The 19,345-nt window shown below is 34.9% G+C and overlaps 2 protein-coding genes and 1 long non-coding RNA gene across 3 annotated transcripts in view; 2 read left to right on the forward strand and 1 right to left on the reverse strand.

Moving 5' to 3' along the window:
* The window catches only part of LOC105383460 (probable G-protein coupled receptor 158), a 132,096-nt gene that overhangs the window by 14,088 nt on the left and 98,663 nt on the right, over positions 1-19,345 (forward strand). The window lies entirely within an intron of this gene.
* Positions 5,155-8,894, forward strand: LOC125491345. The gene is made up of 2 exons (XM_048633035.1): positions 5,155-5,665; positions 6,169-8,894. Exon 2 carries the CDS (start codon positions 6,370-6,372, stop codon positions 8,635-8,637), a length of 2,268 nt encoding a protein of 755 aa, XP_048488992.1. The 5' UTR covers positions 5,155-5,665; positions 6,169-6,369; the 3' UTR covers positions 8,638-8,894.
* Positions 12,371-13,865, reverse strand: LOC125491351. Its single transcript, XR_007268254.1, has 3 exons — positions 13,478-13,865; positions 12,982-13,120; positions 12,371-12,716 (listed from the first exon to the last, which is right to left on the reverse strand). It is a non-coding gene; the product is annotated as an uncharacterized LOC125491351 (long non-coding RNA).

Raw genomic sequence — 19,345 nt, forward strand, 5'->3', positions numbered from 1 at the left:
ATTAAGAACTAAAAACGTACTTAAATAAGTATTGCGTTCAAATATTAAATAAAATTATGACTGTTGGAATGGCAATTATTATTATTTATTTACGAGTATTATCCAAAAAACAACATGCATGGTTTAGTCTACAAAAATTGCCAAACTGCTATTCCAGTTTATCGGCAAGCGCTTGGTTTGTATTACATATTTATAACAACATATACACAGCGTCGGCGCACACTAAACACAGTAACAACATCAGGAATACAGATATTAAGATAAGGATACATGGATCAAGGTAGGTACCTAACTAAACTATGCTTTAATTATTTCATTTGAAACCGTTTTAAACCCTTAAACGTAGTTTGACAATAAATGAATCTAAAACAATACTAGGTACCTAATTAAATTGTCTTCGGAAGCTTATTATTAAGCCAATAAGTTTGAAAACAAATAGTAAATAAGACGATTTAGGTTCTCAAAGAAACAAGATTTAATTTTCTAATTTCTCTTTCACCCAATCTTAGGTTGGCTGGAAACCCGCCTTTGTATACGTCCTATGTGTTTTTTAAATTTATAACTTTTTAGTAACTAGGTATATTGTTTGATTTTATGTGTACAATAAAGCGTTTACAAATAAACAAATAAATTTATAATTTTACAAGTCTTCCAAGTTTCGAGTTTTGATCATTTAATTGTAACTTTTAGTCATTTTCAGCACCATTTGGTGGCTTTTGTACATTATCCCATATACATAATTATAACACCTAAATATTCCCGTAGGTATAAATAAATATACGACGACCGAATGGCGTAGTGGTTAGTGACCCTGACTACGTGACTACTGAGCCGTAGGTCCTGGGTTCGATTCCCGGCTGGGGCAGATGTTTGTTTAAACACAGATATTTGTTCTCGGGTCTTGGATGTGCCCGTAAAATGGTAATAGGCCCGCTCCCTATTACATCGGGACTTATATAACACTCTAGCGAAAAGTGGGTGCAGCAATGCACCTCTGCCTACCCCGCAAGTGAGTACATTAGTACAAGGTGTGAGTGAAGCAGTTCTTTTTTCAACGCATTGTACCCACAAGCATAACCGACATTTTTATTTCATTCGCTGTAATTTTTTGTTTACAGCCGACATGGTGGCTGCAAATTAAAATGTATGAAGCATTAAACTCCCAACCTGCCTGTTAGGGCTCTTTTATCGTCCAATTACTGCTAAGTGTCCTGTGAAAGTATGTCCGGTAACAAAGCGATCTCTAGTGACGTCATTACATAGATTTATGGCGCCATTACCCGACAGGTGCCTAACATCTTTATAAACCCACTTAATTACTAGCGAAAAATATTACATTGTGAAATATAGGACTTTCAGCGGTGCTTCGATTGTGAGCGGTGGCAGCTCTGTCTGGTAAGCACCCGCTTCTCACGCCAGATATCCGGGTTCGAATTGGTGCTGACATGTACAATAGGTTATTTCGGATTTATGCTAACTGTTCCCGCGAGCTTGTAACAGACATATAGACACAGTTACTTTCGCATTTAATTATAATATTAGTTAAGAAGTTAGGATTACGAAGTATACCATCGCTCTTACCTGCATGTGTAGATGTGCTTAATCTAAATATGCCATGTACCAGGTGGGAATTGATACAAATATTTAATGCCATTTCTTTAAAAAAATATAAGATTCGATTTGTTCAAGTTAATGGTTAAGATATACATAGATAACTATCTCAACAGTGTGAAACAAATACTGCACTTCCTACTAGATAGAAACAAGTGGAGTGAGATAACTAAACCATATATCAGGACAAGTTGGGAGATTTATCACTATAAATCCTTTTAGAAAAGAAATGTGAGAACGGAACGTGAGGAAGAATTCGATCTCGCACTGAACTCGGCCAGTAAACTGCAATTATTATGGTTTTTGACGACCGGATGGCGCAGCGGTTAGAAACGCTGACTCTTGTGCCAAAGGTCCTGAGTTCGATTCCCGGCCGGGGCAGATATTTGTTTAAACACAGATATTGGTTCTCGGGTCTTGGATGTGCCCGTAAAATGGCAATAGGCCTGCCCCCTATTACATTGGGACTAACATAAACATACTACCTATATTTTTTTCGTTTAGGAGTAATTTGGTACTTTTCTCACTGGAACTTTTTCATTGCTCGTGAGTATATTAATCTAGAAACAAATCATCCCGGTTGGGATTGAACCCAAGCTGATTGTTTCTCTATGTTATAGGGTGGCTTGCACAACAAAGTTAATCAAAATTAAATAGTTTTTCTCTTGCTCTGACAGTGTAAAGTCGGAGCAAGAGGTCATAGATTTGGTTTAAGTCCTATTACTCCCCTGTGGAGCTTAGAACTACAGACATTCTTTGCCACGTTTCCCTATCTTGAGCCGCCTCCTTCACTTGGGCCCACGATAGACCTGCCCTCTTCATTTCCGCCTCCACAGACCTTCTCCAGCTCTGTACGGGTCTACCTGGTCTCCTTCTTCCGCCAGGCTGCCACTCGAAAGCAACTTGAGCATGGTTACAGTCATGTCTTCTCATTGGTCATGGATTTAATTTTGATTAACTTTGTTGTGCAAGCCACTCTTAGTTTAGCTATATGCATTACCTAATCGAACAATTTCCGCTGTCAAACTCGTGTTTTCGTCCATCCAGATTTCGTTCAACTATTTTAGGACTGTCAGTGTCAATAGGAAAGAGCGAACATGGGTGGAGTTTAAATTAAACCTCCGAGTTGTGACGAAGGAAAAGGCCGATGTCGGATGTAAGGTATAAATTTAAACGAAATAGTATAGGTTGGTGAAAAATTGATTTATTTGTGAAGTGTGGGTGGTATTAGCTAAATTGGGTTAAATGGAATGATGAGTAGTTTACAATAAATATAAATAAATAAAACATACACTGATGTCGATTCTGAAGGCAGAAATTCTAAATTTAGAGCTGTCAAAACCTTAATTTCTTTGTTTAAAATTCGACTCTATGATTGTTTCCGTAAATGTCATTTTATGCTAGCAAATTTCTTTAGTTTGACAGCGTTAAAATTAGAATTTCTGCCTTCAAAATCGACATCACTGTCTGTGTAAAGTCTTAAAATTACAATACAAGTTTTTTCAGCCGTGGGTTAAAACATACACAAAATACACAAACTATAGTTTTCTTGAAATTCAAGAAAACTTTAAATCCTTTAGAATCCTAAGGCTTACTTCCTTCCTTGCGGGGTAGGCAGAGGTGCATTACTGCACCCACTTTTCGCCAGAGTGTTATGTTAGTCCCAATGTAATAGGGGGCGGGCCTATTGCCATTGAACGGGCACATCCAAGACCCGATAACAAATATCTGTGTTTAAACAAATATCTGCCCCAGCCGGGAATCGAACCCGGGACCATCGGCTCAGTAGTCAGGGTCACTAACCACTACGCCATTCGTCGCCAGTAGAAACTAAAAGCTTCAAAAGCATGAGCTTTCAAACTTTCCAGCCACATTCGTTCGTTAACCGAGCTATACCTTCGCCGACCACTGCGCACTGTAATGACACTTATATAAACCTCTATAATATGTATCTATCTATCTATGCATTTTTGTAGATACCTATATCAGCTAAGTGATACCCATATTCCAGGCTCTGCCTAGTTTAGGGTCGTATGGCCGTGTGTGAGATGTCCCCACATAATAATATTATTATTATGTAATATTATTATTAAAGCTATGATCTCTTATAATAAGAGCAAGGGACCATATATTTAATTCTGATTAACTGTTTGGTGCAAATCACCCTTAGTATCGACTTTATTTTTTATACAGGGTGTTGCAAAAAGGGTATACTAAGCCGAAACCAGCATGTGCAGCATGGTTTCGGCTTAGTATACCCTTTTTACAACACCCTGTATAAGTAAAATTATAATAATAATATATATTTGACACTAATCACTGTGTTAGCCCGTTCGTCGAAATCATATCGCTATAGATATAAAAGTGATTTCTAACGGAGATATATCTCGGTATCTGATATAATCTCCGTACCTCCAATTTCACTGTACTCTCAAATGGCACACAACAGAACAACTTAGTAATCTTAGCAGTGACTTTGTATCATGTTATTGCTGTTTTCGAATTGGTCCGTTTGTAATATTGTGTCCGTAAGACCAACTTTGTCAACTACTCCGTACAGGAGCAATTTTATTGTCCGTAAAACAACGATTCACCTTAACGTTATGTTTGCTTTCATTAGAAGCTTTGCGAAACGTGGCTCTCTGTAGTTCGGAATGGGTTTCATACGTTGCATTGTTAACTTGTAGCGTTCTAGGTACTGTAGAAGTCTAATAGCGAATTGATATGTAGGATAGATAATATTAATCTTTTTTTTGCGCAATCTGGATACAGTTACAGAAGTTAAACTAACAAAATATATTACCTGTAGTACCTACAGGTCCTACAGGTTCATTGCTTGTGAGTGTATGTATATATTTATGAGTTTTCTTTTACAATCTGAATAACATATACAACCAATAACTTTTCAACAAAATAAACAACTGTGTCCTTGGCTATTTCGGGCGCAGAATCTAAAATTGGCACGACGTTAATCTCTGACAAGACAACACAAATTAATTAGAAACAGTGAGTGGGAGAATAAAGAGTTACGCCCACTGCTTAAGGTAAGCCCCCACCAATCGGTATCGTACGTGTGTATCAGAACAAACGGATTTAAAAAAAATATATGGAGAAACGGCGTCGGCAATGCTGATGAAAAAGTAGAATTAGTAAGTGGTATACTTTGTATATATATGTATAGATGGGGAAGAGGCTTATACCCAGCAGTGGGCAGATACGGGCTGATAATGATGATGATGATTCTTTGTATTGTGTGAATTTCTTTACATAGAATACTATGCGAGGCGACCGTTGCGTAAGATACCGAACTGAACGCTTACCTTCAGTCCATGCTACCGAATGACGTGACGGCGATGTGGCATAACATTTTATGATACTTAGGGCTGATTTTTCACTAGTCAGATAAGTGTTATCTCAGGAATAAAGTTGTTGATGTCACATCTGAATGTTTGTATTGACAATGTCAGCAACAATTTTATTCTTCTGATAATACTTATCTGACCATTGAAAAATCAGCCCTTAATCATTAAAAAAATATATATTGTTAACGCCGACGGCAACATCCTGTAGCTGACCAGAGGTGCGGCAGCGGAGCGCGGGGAGGGCCCTGCGCCCGCGCCCCGCCACTCACACGCAAGCACCGGCAGAACCGATCGTAGCCACCGCGCAAGCAAGACGCGTACTTAATTACCTGCCTAACTACTCAAAAATACGACTGTAACGTTAATCAATAATATAAAGTTTAAAAGGTGCATAAAATCTTTAATTTCTCATTATCATTATTAACAAAACTGGCGACCGTACTTTCGAAGATCTGCAACGCATTATCCAGCCATCGAGAACATTCGAGAACGATCTAAAATTCCTGAGGCGACCGACGCGGAGCGTGCCCCGCGGAGCCCCCGGACCGGAGCCCGAGTTTGCTGATCGCCGGCCGTGTTCCATGGAAGTGCAAGGAGAGTTTCCTTATTCCTATTCCTCTTTAATTTGTGTATAAGTTGTGCGAAACTCTGAGAGTAAAATTACCATTTCTTTATAACCAGACTTGCTCTAGGTAAGAAAATATTTTCTTGTTTTGCGCTTGTCAGGCTTACATATGCGTGTAATTTGATGTTAGCTTGCATTCCTTATCTCATGAGCATAATGATTGTGCAATAAGATGCTTTCTTAACATTATAAGTTATCTTATCAGTGCTTATTTTAACATCGGCGTATCGACATAAATTCCGATACATACCTACCTACTTTATATCGTCAAATTAACGCTTATTTCATTGCATTTTCAAATTATACGCAAAATAATATTGTTCCTTAGACCCTTCTAACAAATTTTCATAACAAATAAAATAGTTAGAATCATAATTGACTTAAAAAATACGCTCTCAAAGTTCTCATTATTTCATTAGTTGCTACTGCGGTTCAATTCATTAAAAATAAATTAATTCTAGCTTACTTTACTTAGCCTTAACTTTGCTAAGCTGCTAGTAGATATATTTTCCCTAAATAAGCAACAGTGATTATTAGTTAGTCACATAGAATTTGCCGAAACAATTCCAGGCGCCACGAGTTCCGTGTGACCTTCAACGGCAGAGGTCACCCGGCGGCCGGCAGGCTGTTGTTAGCCTACCGCTGCGCTCGCTTCGTGGCACTCGCCGGGTTTCTTCGAAGACTTGATCGCAGGAGTTCTTCAATAACCTACAAAGTGGTTTGATGCACATTTACCTACTTAGTCTAATTGATTGAACGTGCCCTTCGATAATGTTTTCCTCTAGTGATAAGAAGTCCGAGCCTTCCTCTGGAAATGAAGCGAATTCAGGCGTAAATATTAATAACTTACAACTTAAAGACTTGAATACTTTAAGAGGTACAAAAAAGGGAGCATTAACTAAATTTCGTAATTATGTGATGCCTTTATCTACGTGTACCGTAGAAACAATTACAAGTTTACAGATCAAAGAATTAACTATTCGCTTAACAAAAATAGAAAATTTATTCTTTGAATTTGACAACATTCAAACTAGGATTGAACTTTTGTGTGATGATGAGCAACAATATCTTGAAAGGGAATTATTTGAATCCCAATATTACAGCACAGTTTCCATTGCTCAAGAAATAATTGAAAATTATTCGAAATCTAACGAAAATAAAAATGAAAATCACGGCTCCAACAAATCAACTTGTTCCGCCGCTTGTAGTGGGCAATTTAATAATGTAAAACTACCCACAATTAATTTACCCAAATTCGATGGCAATTACCTTACGTGGTTAGAATACAGGGATACCTTTGACTCTTTAATTAATTCAAATGAGTCTATCTCAAACATAAATAAATTTCACTACTTAAGGGCATCTTTAGAAGGAAACGCGGCAGTTGTGATTAAATCTATTGAGTTTACCTCTCAGAATTACAATGTAGCTTGGGAACTTTTGTGCGAACGGTTCGATAACAAAAAAATATTAATAAATAATCACCTAAAGGCAATATTTAATTTCGAACCAATTGCTCGTGAATCGCATAAGGCGCTTAGATTTATGATTGATCACATCACAAAAAATTTACGATCTCTTCAAAGCCTCGATTTACCTACAGATAGCTGGGACATCTTAATAATTTATTTAATGTCAACAAAAATTGATCCTGTGACTTTAAGAAAGTGGGAAGAGTCAAAGAACAGTCATACAGACTTACCTACTTTAAAAGAATTCCTGATTTTTTTGCGCAATCGAGCAGATGTTCTTGAGACGATGTTAGTTAGCAAAGGTGAACAGAAAACTTCGTTCACATTTCATAAAGAACAAAAAAGACATGAACATTATCATAAAGATTCACATCAACAAAAGAGCAAAAGTTTTGTAGCTTCTAGCAATGAAAAACATAGCCAGCCATCATGCCCGTGTTGTAATGATAAACATCGAATAGTTGAATGTAACAAGTTTCATAATTTATCTCCGGAAGGTAGGTCAAACGAAGTCGTAAAACATAACCTTTGTTCGAACTGCTTACGGAGAGGTCACAATGCTACTGAGTGTCGACTGAGTGGCACTTGTAGGATCTGCAAACAAAAACATAATACTTTATTACATAGATCGGATAATAATAACGTTGGTAACACAGTCTTAAACTCCTTACCTGTGTCACTATCAGCACAAACTCCAAGCCAAGTCCTATTAGGTACAGCCTTAATTAAAGTTGTCAATCCTGAAACAAAAAATACTTACGTTGCTCGTGCTTTACTCGATGCGGGCAGCCAATCTTCATTCATCACCTCGAACCTGAAACATAAAATGGGTTTAGTAGGTAAAAACATAAATACAAATGTAACGGGCATAAACAATGCGCCAATATTTTTGTCAGAAAGCTGTGAATTGAGTATTGAATCATTAGTTAACCCGTTCAGTACTTACCTTAAATGTTTAGTGATGCCTCAAATTACCGGTCACATACCTAACGTTCCTGTAGACGTCACACAGCTTAACTTACCTGAACATATACAGCTGGCCGATCCTAATTTTTATCAGCCATGTGAAGTTGACCTTCTTTTAGGTGCAGAAGTGTTCTATGAGCTCATGTCACCTAAACAAATCAAGTCGAGGCCTGGTATGCCTATCCTTCAAGAATCCAAGTTAGGCTGGATTGTGGTAGGACCCCTCACTCTTAATAATTGTAACCTGAAACATAATGGTACTCAAAACAAGATTCATTGTAACTTTACAAAAGAAATTCATGAAAACTTAACGAAGTTTTGGGCTCTTGAAGAAGTTCAGTCCATAAAACAGCCTTTATGTGCTAATGATGAGTTCTGTGAACAACATTTCACGAACACTACTGTAATGTTCCATCGATGCCGAAACATTAACTATTTCGCAAATAATGAATTTAAACTACGACTGGATGTTCCGAGGGATTTGTTGCGCTTTGGAAGGGTTTTCCCGTGGGATTTTTGGAAAAGTTGTCTATTAAATCATTCAGGGTGTCGGCTAACTTCGTGCCAAGCTTCGTTGTACCGATTTCGGATCACAGAATAATCAAGATAATTATTCTGAGTGAAGGTGAGCCTTAATATTGATATCGGCGAGTTGAGGGTAGAGGATAATATCCACGTAAGCGAGCAGCGCGTGGGCACTTTTCACTTTTGTGTGAGCAGCCGTGGTGAGCAGACAGTCAGATGGAGGGAGTGATCGGTGCCGTGGGAGCTTGAGGACCAGGCGCGTGGAGCCGAGGCGGAACACCGTGTGCGAAGCTAAGTCACCTTTCTATTTACTTTTTGTCTCTCGTATATGATTGAGAAATTATACCTACACTTTATTTCTTGAAGGACGCTAACCCACGGCTGCAATTTCCATCACACTGGTATAGGGATTAGATAGGTACACTAAAGGTCTTCTACCTCGCTCATTCAGTATTTAGCTAGCTAGAGAAAAACCTACACATTACACATTCCCTAGCTTTGGTTCAACTTATTTTAGTTTAGAATAGAGACTTCTGGATAGATACAAATAGGCAGAAGCGGGCTGGTGATGATGATGATGATGATGATTATCAAATAACTAAAACCTGACAATAGATCTCACTTCAAAAATAATAAATTCTTATCAAATAAAAAATATACACCTACCTTCAAATTTGTTCTATGGTTCTTTGTTCAAATTATTGATTTTTCATTAGGTAAATAAATACTTCTATAGAATCTATGCTATAGTAATTATTCAAAGAATAAAGTAGATACATACTTAAATAAACTTTTCAAAGATGATTTATTGTAGTATCTATATGGCAGAGAAGATTATTTGACTTTGAGTTTAAAAACAAGTAACAGCGCAGGGAAAGAATTGATTGACGGAGAAATTTACTCTAATAAGTGTCAAGATATCACAAATAAGGGTCCTAGATACTTAAACTAAATCATTTCTGGTCCTATATTGCTCAATAAATACAAATGGCTTGAAGGTAGATCAGATTCCTGTCCAATTTGCATATTTTCAGAAAGTTATGTAAATTCTTACCCATAGAAGTGTTTGTTTCCTTGTTAAATCAATAAATTCTAATGTAAATAAAGATAGCACGGATATAGTAGGAATAAAGTTAGCTAGGATATATTTATTACAACTATTTATAATATATTTGAATAAGTTTATATAATATTCACTATTTCATAACAATTATCCTATATTCCAATAAGATCAAAGAATATTCACTATTTCATATTATATATTTAATCTTTTAAAATAATACCTAAATCACTTCCCACTTGGCTACAAAATTAGAGTCATATTATTATATTTTCAAATACTTATCTATTATGAAATTCATGATTTAATAAAGTTACTATACTGTAAATTATTGAACTATTCTAGTTTCAGTTAATTTATGATTATAAATATGATTGTCCCTTTAGCTTTGACAACATGTATTCATGTTGATTTATTTACATGAAATAAATATAAAACATGTAAATATATAAGGTTAGGAGCAAGGGAAGTGATTAATAAGTTGGTCGGAGGAATGTCCAAGTCAATGGTTGTGTTCCACGAGGGCTCCGATTGAATATTTGCTATTATTTATCTATTTTAGAGTCTTATATATTGATTCAATCGGGTGTAGTGATCAAGGCCTACAAAGCGTATGGAGGGGCTTCCCTTATTAACCAACACCAAAAAACATTATTATCTATATTATTATCTTTATGTACTTACCTGTAAATATGTATTTATCGTAGAAATAAAAGTTATACATCAAAGTTGTAGTATATAGGTCAATAATTATAGGCAGGTAGGAAGTATGTAATCAGTTCTAGGTCATAGTTTTATTTAATTCACTATCTTTCGTTTATTGGGTTTAAACACAACGTAGGGGTTCCCTGGATGTTTCATGGCCAATTCAAAGCAGTATTTGTTTCACTCTTATTTCACTCAACTTAGTTTTGTTAGGTGTTTTCAAATATCTTCTTTGTAAATTCATTAGGTAGGTAGGAGTTAAGTAGGCAGGCGGTAGGGCGAAACGTTACAATTTGGTACCGAAAGACCAGGATATTAGGGAATTTGCTTCATCTCTTCATGTTAGATGTCAGGCAGCTAGTTTTCTGTTCTTTTATCTGAAAATTTACAAGTCAATTTGATTAAGATAGTACTTATTTACAAATAAACCACAATATTGAACACTCTTTTGCATAGTATATAGGTAACTTACGTTTGTCTCGAAAAAACATTAAGGTTTTTTGTTTGCCTTTGCGATAAGTAAGTAACTATTTACTCAATATGGCGGTTTTCACATAAAGGCATTTCTTTTAATTTTATGGATAGAAGAAAGTTTCAAAAGTTTGTTTTTAGTTCGAAAAACTTTATGCAGCATTGCACCACAAACAACAAAAAGACAGAAGGTTATTTTTTTTTACAGAGTAACTTTTATTGCGTCACAGACTAGTATAATATTTGGCAGTGTAATGCACACTCATGACTGCACAAAATCACTGCAAGATGTTTACGTTATAATAAGTCTCTTGCGTTTTGTTCGTAATGATTTGTTACATACTAGGGGTAGGAAAGTGATTATATCCTTGATATAATCACAATTTGTTGCCGTGGAGTGATCGAACTTATAAACGAAAGAAATTTAATAGGAAGCGCAAGAGGCTAGGTTTTGTATTGGAACGGAATGTAATAGGGAAGCATTTGTGAAGATAGGTAGGTAGGTAGTTGAAAAAGTTAGGATGAGGGAATGCATAATGGAAATAATTCATTTATTAAAATTTACTTAATAAGTAGGGGTTGTAGTAATGTTATGTAGCTCATTAAAGAATTACAAAAGATTAGGGGTTGTATAAGACAATGCTTGTAGTGGAGTTAGAGAATATAATCATCATCATCAACAGGGGTTGTATAATATAATAGATTCTTGTTCAGGACATTATCTATAAAATTTAATAGGTAGGTACTTACCTTTAAAGAGAATAACATAAAACATAGTTGTATAAAGACTGATGATTTATCTGTAGGTAGGTCATATTAGTGTTGCTCTGAATGACTATGAACGGTCTCTCTGATTATGTAGCTGATGAGGGAATTATAAGTGAATAGGGGTTGTAGGTAAAATAATGATAATCTGGTCTTATTTTAGGTAAAAGCAGTAGATTTATTAAATAAAAATTTATAAAAAAAAAGAAATGTAACGAAAACGCGGCGCATTTTAGTCCTTATGAACAACCTGAAATGATTAGATTAGATAAAGAAATTCTGGCCCACGTAGATGATGGATGGGGATTTCGGTCTGGAGGTGCAGTCGGCTGCATCGGTGGATCGAGGAGTTTGCGTGGCGGAGCTTGTGTAGTTGGTGCTGGGCTGGACTGGCCTGGTTGCGGGGGAATCGGTACTTATAGCAACTAGTCTATAATTATTAATTATCCTTTTGGCTGGGTTGGTTCGGTTTGGTATTGATTGTATGAGTTTTGTTGTGCGGGTTCTTTGGTTTGTTGATGTGGTTGATTGTGCTTCTGGATCGGATCTTTGCTTGTCATCGACTAGATACTAAAAAACTAGGCTCTTAAATTATTATACTGGAATGTTTGAAAAAGTAGATATATTATACAACATTGATCATAGGAGTTGGGATAGAACTGTAACACTATCTATGTTAGCATCCTAACTTAGAGTAACCGGAAAAGCCCAAATGTCTTATTATCAGATTTCAGAGAGCCAATTATTAGTAGCAGATATTATCAGACATTTTCCTAAACAAATACAAGTATGAGTTACAGTTAATAAAGAAAAGAAAATATAACAATAATCTCATTTGAAAAAAAATAGTGATGAAAGGTAGCGGTCCGACATAACAATAAATTTAGAAAACAATTAATGTAGGGCAAGTAAACTGTTATTGATAAAGTCTTAGACCAGGTAAAGTAGGCTTGGACCTCATTTAGTGTCAATATATTCTCTGTAAGTTAAGAGTTATGTGGGTAGTTTAGTTGTTCCTATTTTGAGTGTCGTTGCAATCCGCTTCTTCACCTGAGTCAGGATGTTTACTACATAGTATATGTATAGTCTCAGAGTTTGGTTGTCAAATATAGAACATCATCATCATCATCAGCATTTGAAAAGCATGTCATATCCTGAAAAGAGGAATAGAATTTAATTTAAAAAAAGTTGGGTATTATGAGGATTTACATAATTATAATAATTCAGGAAAATACTATTTAGTTCAATACAAATTAAGTACACTACTAGGATAATACATTTAGTGAATGGTTTTATGATAGGTAATCAATATTGGATCTACAGGGGTATGATTTTCATAGCAATCTAACAAAATCTAAGTACAGGGTAGTATAATTAAAATTGGATTACAACATATGTAGAAAAGAAATAGGTACTTACTTATTGTAGAATAGTAACTTTGGTATATAATTAGTGAGGGATTGTGAATGTTTTGTCACAGTGGATGGTTTGATCAGTGGTTTATCATGGGTTTAGTTCAACAAAGAGTGTAGTTGGGTTTGCATTGTTATGTTTGGTCCTGAAATAAAACAAATAATGATATAGGTATAATTCAAATAAAATTATGTAAATATAGGAGTTGGAGACCAAATGATTAGGATAGGTACTTATTTAAAAGGTGAGGGGTTGACAATAAGTTAAAATATGTTGGTTAGTCTTGTCAGTATCAATTAAAAACTGTATGGGAGATATTTAATTGAGTTAGATTTTTATAACAATAGGTCTATTATAAACACAAGATCCGTAAAACAGAGCTATTGTATGTATAAATAACTAACAATTCAGAGGTTGTTTATTTTGAATCACGATAATTTGGGCATGAGGACTTAGTTTAGTAGCATGCATACAGGGTATTTGAAAAAATAATGACACTTACCTGTAAGATTCACTCATTATTTTAGAGTTTCGTAAGTTTAATCGGGTAAACATTAGATTTCTTCGTGCGATCGATGTTGTTGAACACAACGACGCATGCTTTTGTTTTGATTAGTGCGGAAAAAAAAACAGCCAAACAGGTTAAGGTTATGTCAGGTTGACATTGACAGTTTAGTTTTAATAAATTTGACAGTTAGACAGGTAAGGCACATTTACACAAACAGCCTAGAATAAGGATAATGGAGACCGTGTTTTTCAAATAGGGGTTGTGAAGGAGAGTTGTAATATCTCAGAAATATTTTTAGTTACCTAGTAACATTATTTTCGACTTAGGTAGTTACTGAGGGTAGAAAATGGTTGAAGTAGAAGTAGTAGTTAGACATATTTGATAAAATATATAGTGTATTAGTGTAATAGGTTGTAGAAAAAAAACTAGATGGCGGTATTTTAATGTTTTGGTATCGATGGAATATTGGGGTGGATTTGTCTGTTACATGAGAGTAGGAACTTTCAATTTTGGTAAAATTGATCTGATATAATTTTCTTTTACAGAGAAAACAAAAGGGTAGGGTATTTACATAGCCATTTCCCGGGGATTATGTCGTGATTATAATGTTTCGAAAAATTGAAAGGGCAAAGAATGTGGAAGGAAGAAAACTACTTTAAACGTCATTTTAAAGTCTGAATGATAAGAATGTTAAAGGTACCTGGCCAGGTCTTACATAGTTGATTAAAGGATGATGAAGAATGAAGTTTTACTTATTTAATATTGAGTGCGATTTATAATCATGACAAATACAACTGGGAAATGAAGGGTTTATTGATACTTCGTTCAGACACACACACACACATTTATAAGGGAAACTTTGGTATATTGTTTCTGTAAAACTTGATTGAGTAGTTACCTATTATATAGGTACTTATTTAGCTAAAAAAATAAACTTATTCCAAAAGTTACCTTTATTTCACAAATATTTTCCAAATGATCAACTAGTGTAGATACAAGAATTATTGCTACTTATGTTAAATAAAATTTAAAAAAAAAATATATTGAGTAAAATCTTAAAAGAATTTTTTTTTTTTATAAAAGATAGTGAACTTCATTTTAAAACTACTAACTTAATAATATGTGGGGACATCTCACACACGGCCATCCGACCCTAATATGGGTATAATATCGGACCGTCAGTTAGTAGTGTGCAAATTGGTTCAAGTAATTTACACACCATACACTCTTAGTCTTGCTTTTGTAGTAAATTGGCGAAGAAAGGCGGTTCTACTCGGGCACAAACGTGGTACAAACGCTTTAGTCGATTTATTATTGAAGTTAGCTATGCACGCATTAACACATCGACGTCTATACAGGCTATAGATGTCTTTACAAAGTACCTTTTACAGACTCCACACGACACACTACACTTTACACAAAAAAAATACAATTACTTTGAAACAATTTGCTTAAAAAAATACATACCAAAAGTTGATCATGACGGAAAACAAATACACTTTACACTAAAAACACATTCTGATCGAAGTGTAAATAAACTAGATGCATTTTCTTTTAAATTTAGGTAGGTAAATGATAGAAAATAAAATTAATAATTAGATACATTATATTTTATTGATTTAATCAGTGGGGAGGAAGAAGGCCTTGCTGTTTATTAGAGTGGCGTGAATCAGAGAAAGAGGATGAGAGTTGTGGTGAATTGAATATCTAAGAATCTTAGTATTGAAAAAAATAATACATACTTAGTTACAACAATATAGTTATGTGAAAGTGGCTTTAGTAAAATATCATGGCTGTTCCCCTGCACTGAAGGAAAGTTTCCGATTTCACCTTAATGACACAACACTATACAAAAGAGAATATTTATGAAGATTTTGCTGTTAGGATAGGACAGCATAGTCAAATTATACTGTTGTATGTACTTACTTACTTTAAAAAAAAAAAAAAATATTTTCAACACAAAATTTTGTCATTTTGCTGGATTGGAGGGGGATTGAAAAGTTGTGAATCAGTTGTAAACATGAATGCAATAATGGTTCACAATAATAATTCTCTTTCTAGTTTTGGTAAAATGATACTTGATATTTCTACACTCTACATCAAGCTCGGAGATTGGTGGACATTGTTCCTGGGGATTGTTAGAATGAGACTTGAACTTTATTAATTTCTATTGATGATGCATCGTCGAAAACATAGGGCGTGGGAGAGTTCGTGCTCTAAGAGGGCGTGCTAAAGATGCCATAGAATTCTTAAAAATAAATTTAAGGTTCTGTGGTTTCTCATTTAGTATTGGATCCTTCTGATCGACAGGGTATCCCCTTGTTCCCGGTTTATTGGAGCATGAATAATCTACTAAGTATTCGATCAATAGTTATGTAAATAATAAATAATAATAGGGATGGTCGTTGATTTTTGATAATTTCTGGGGATCTTGTTGGCTAATCATCTGAGTCATTTTACACTCACACACACAGACATATTGAGGTGATGATCGGAATTTCCTTTTACAAATTTTTCATCGTTTAAATTCTATGAATTTGATATTTGCGAAAATAAAGGGTGGTGTATATTATTGTGTATATTTTTTCCATATCTCAATTATATAATATACTTGCGATACTACAAAAATATAAGGGGTTGAATGTAATGTTCCATCGATGCCGAAACATTAACTATTTCGCAAATAATGAATTTAAACTACGACTGGATGTTCCGAGGGATTTGTTGCGCTTTGGAAGGGTTTTCCCGTGGGATTTTTGGAAAAGTTGTCTATTAAATCATTCAGGGTGTCGGCTAACTTCGTGCCAAGCTTCGTTGTACCGATTTCGGATCACAGAATAATCAAGATAATTATTCTGAGTGAAGGTGAGCCTTAATATTGATATCGGCGAGTTGAGGGTAGAGGATAATATCCACGTAAGCGAGCAGCGCGTGGGCACTTTTCACTTTTGTGTGAGCAGCCGTGGTGAGCAGACAGTCAGATGGAGGGAGTGATCGGTGCCGTGGGAGCTTGAGGACCAGGCGCGTGGAGCCGAGGCGGAACACCGTGTGCGAAGCTAAGTCACCTTTCTATTTACTTTTTGTCTCTCGTATATGATTGAGAAATTATACCTACACTTTATTTCTTGAAGGACGCTAACCCACGGCTGCAATTTCCATCACACTGGTATAGGGATTAGATAGGTACACTAAAGGTCTTCTACCTCGCTCATTCAGTATTTAGCTAGCTAGAGAAAAACCTACACATTACACATTCCCTAGCTTTGGTTCAACTTATTTTAGTTTAGAATAGAGACTTCTGGATAGATACAAATAGGCAGAAGCGGGCTGGTGATGATGATGATGATGATGATTATCAAATAACTAAAACCTGACAATAGATCTCACTTCAAAAATAATAAATTCTTATCAAATAAAAAATATACACCTACCTTCAAATTTGTTCTATGGTTCTTTGTTCAAATTATTGATTTTTCATTAGGTAAATAAATACTTCTATAGAATCTATGCTATAGTAATTATTCAAAGAATAAAGTAGATACATACTTAAATAAACTTTTCAAAGATGATTTATTGTAGTATCTATATGGCAGAGAAGATTATTTGACTTTGAGTTTAAAAACAAGTAACAGCGCAGGGAAAGAATTGATTGACGGAGAAATTTACTCTAATAAGTGTCAAGATATCACAAATAAGGGTCCTAGATACTTAAACTAAATCATTTCTGGTCCTATATTGCTCAATAAATACAAATGGCTTGAAGGTAGATCAGATTCCTGTCCAATTTGCATATTTTCAGAAAGTTATGTAAATTCTTACCCATAGAAGTGTTTGTTTCCTTGTTAAATCAATAAATTCTAATGTAAATAAAGATAGCACGGATATAGTAGGAATAAAGTTAGCTAGGATATATTTATTACAACTATTTATAATATATTTGAATAAGTTTATATAATATTCACTATTTCATAACAATTATCCTATATTCCAATAAGATCAAAGAATATTCACTATTTCATATTATATATTTAATCTTTTAAAATAATACCTAAATCACTTCCCACTTGGCTACAAAATTAGAGTCATATTATTATATTTTCAAATACTTATCTATTATGAAATTCATGATTTAATAAAGTTACTATACTGTAAATTATTGAACTATTCTAGTTTCAGTTAATTTATGATTATAAATATGATTGTCCCTTTAGCTTTGACAACATGTATTCATGTTGATTTATTTACATGAAATAAATATAAAACATGTAAATATATAAGGTTAGGAGCAAGGGAAGTGATTAATAAGTTGGTCGGAGGAATGTCCAAGTCAATGGTTGTGTTCCACGAGGGCTCCGATTGAATATTTGCTATTATTTATCTATTTTAGAGTCTTATATATTGATTCAATCGGGTGTAGTGATCAAGGCCTACAAAGCGTATGGAGGGGCTTCCCTTATTAACCAACACCAAAAAACATTATTATCTATATTATTATCTTTATGTACTTACCTGTAAATATGTATTTATCGTAGAAATAAAAGTTATACATCAAAGTTGTAGTATATAGGTCAATAATTATAGGCAGGTAGGAAGTATGTAATCAGTTCTAGGTCATAGTTTTATTTAATTCACTATCTTTCGTTTATTGGGTTTAAACACAACGTAGGGGTTCCCTGGATGTTTCATGGCCAATTCAAAGCAGTATTTGTTTCACTCTTATTTCACTCAACTTAGTTTTGTTAGGTGTTTTCAAATATCTTCTTTGTAAATTCATTAGGTAGGTAGGAGTTAAGTAGGCAGGCGGTAGGGCGAAACGTTACACTACTAAGCGTTTAGATAACGGTAGATTCTCAGTGCTAATGCCTCTTTGTGAAGATCCTGAAACATCACTCGGTGACTCATATAAAATGGCTGAAAAGCGTTTCATAAATCTTGAGAAGAAATTAAAAAAATGTCCAGATCTTAAACAGCAATACACAAATTTCATTAAAGAGTATGAGGACCTAGGCCACTTAACAAAAATTGAAAGGCCTACCTTCGGCTACATGATGCCACATCACGCGGTAATACGTGAGTCAAGTGAAACTAGCCGTCTTAGAGTCGTGTTTGACGCATCCGCGAAATCTAGTTCCAATAAATCTTTAAACGACATTCAATGCATAGGTCCAGTTGTACAGGACGACTTATTCAGTATATTAGTTCGGTTTCGTCAACATAAATACGTGCTATCTGGCGACATCACAAAAATGTATCGGCAAATTAGCATGGACGAGTCTCAGAGACATTTGCAACTAATTTTGTGGCGCGATGATGATTCAAGGCCTCTTGACACTCTACAATTGAACACAGTAACGTATGGCACGGCATCTGCACCTTATTTAAGCACAAGGTGTCTAGTTCAATTAGCAAAAGAATGCCGTGATCCAGTAATATCAGAAGTAATTCAAAAAGATTTTTACGTTGATGACCTCCTCACCGGAGCTTCAACTGAACATGAGTTAGCCCATATACATAAGAATGTAACTGAAACATTAGCCTCTGCTTGTTTTCCTATTCGTAAATTTAGAACCAATTGTCCTCAAATATTTTCTCAAGAAACAGAAACTGAGGCTCTTAATTTAAACAAAGAATCAAGTGTGTTAGGAATTACTTGGGCACCTAACACAGATACATTAAAATTCTCAATAAACATAAACACAGACACTACACAAACAACGAAACGAAATATTTTGTCTAACACGTGCAAAATTTTCGATCCACTTGGCCTTCTGAGCGCTAGTACAATCACATTAAAAATACTTCTTCAGACTTTATGGCAATTAAAGTTAGAGTGGGACACCCCTGTTCCCAAAAATATTGAAA

This window comes from Plutella xylostella, chromosome 5 (genome assembly GCF_932276165.1).
Source record: "Plutella xylostella chromosome 5, ilPluXylo3.1, whole genome shotgun sequence".
Taxonomy (NCBI): Eukaryota; Metazoa; Arthropoda; class Insecta; order Lepidoptera; family Plutellidae; genus Plutella; species Plutella xylostella.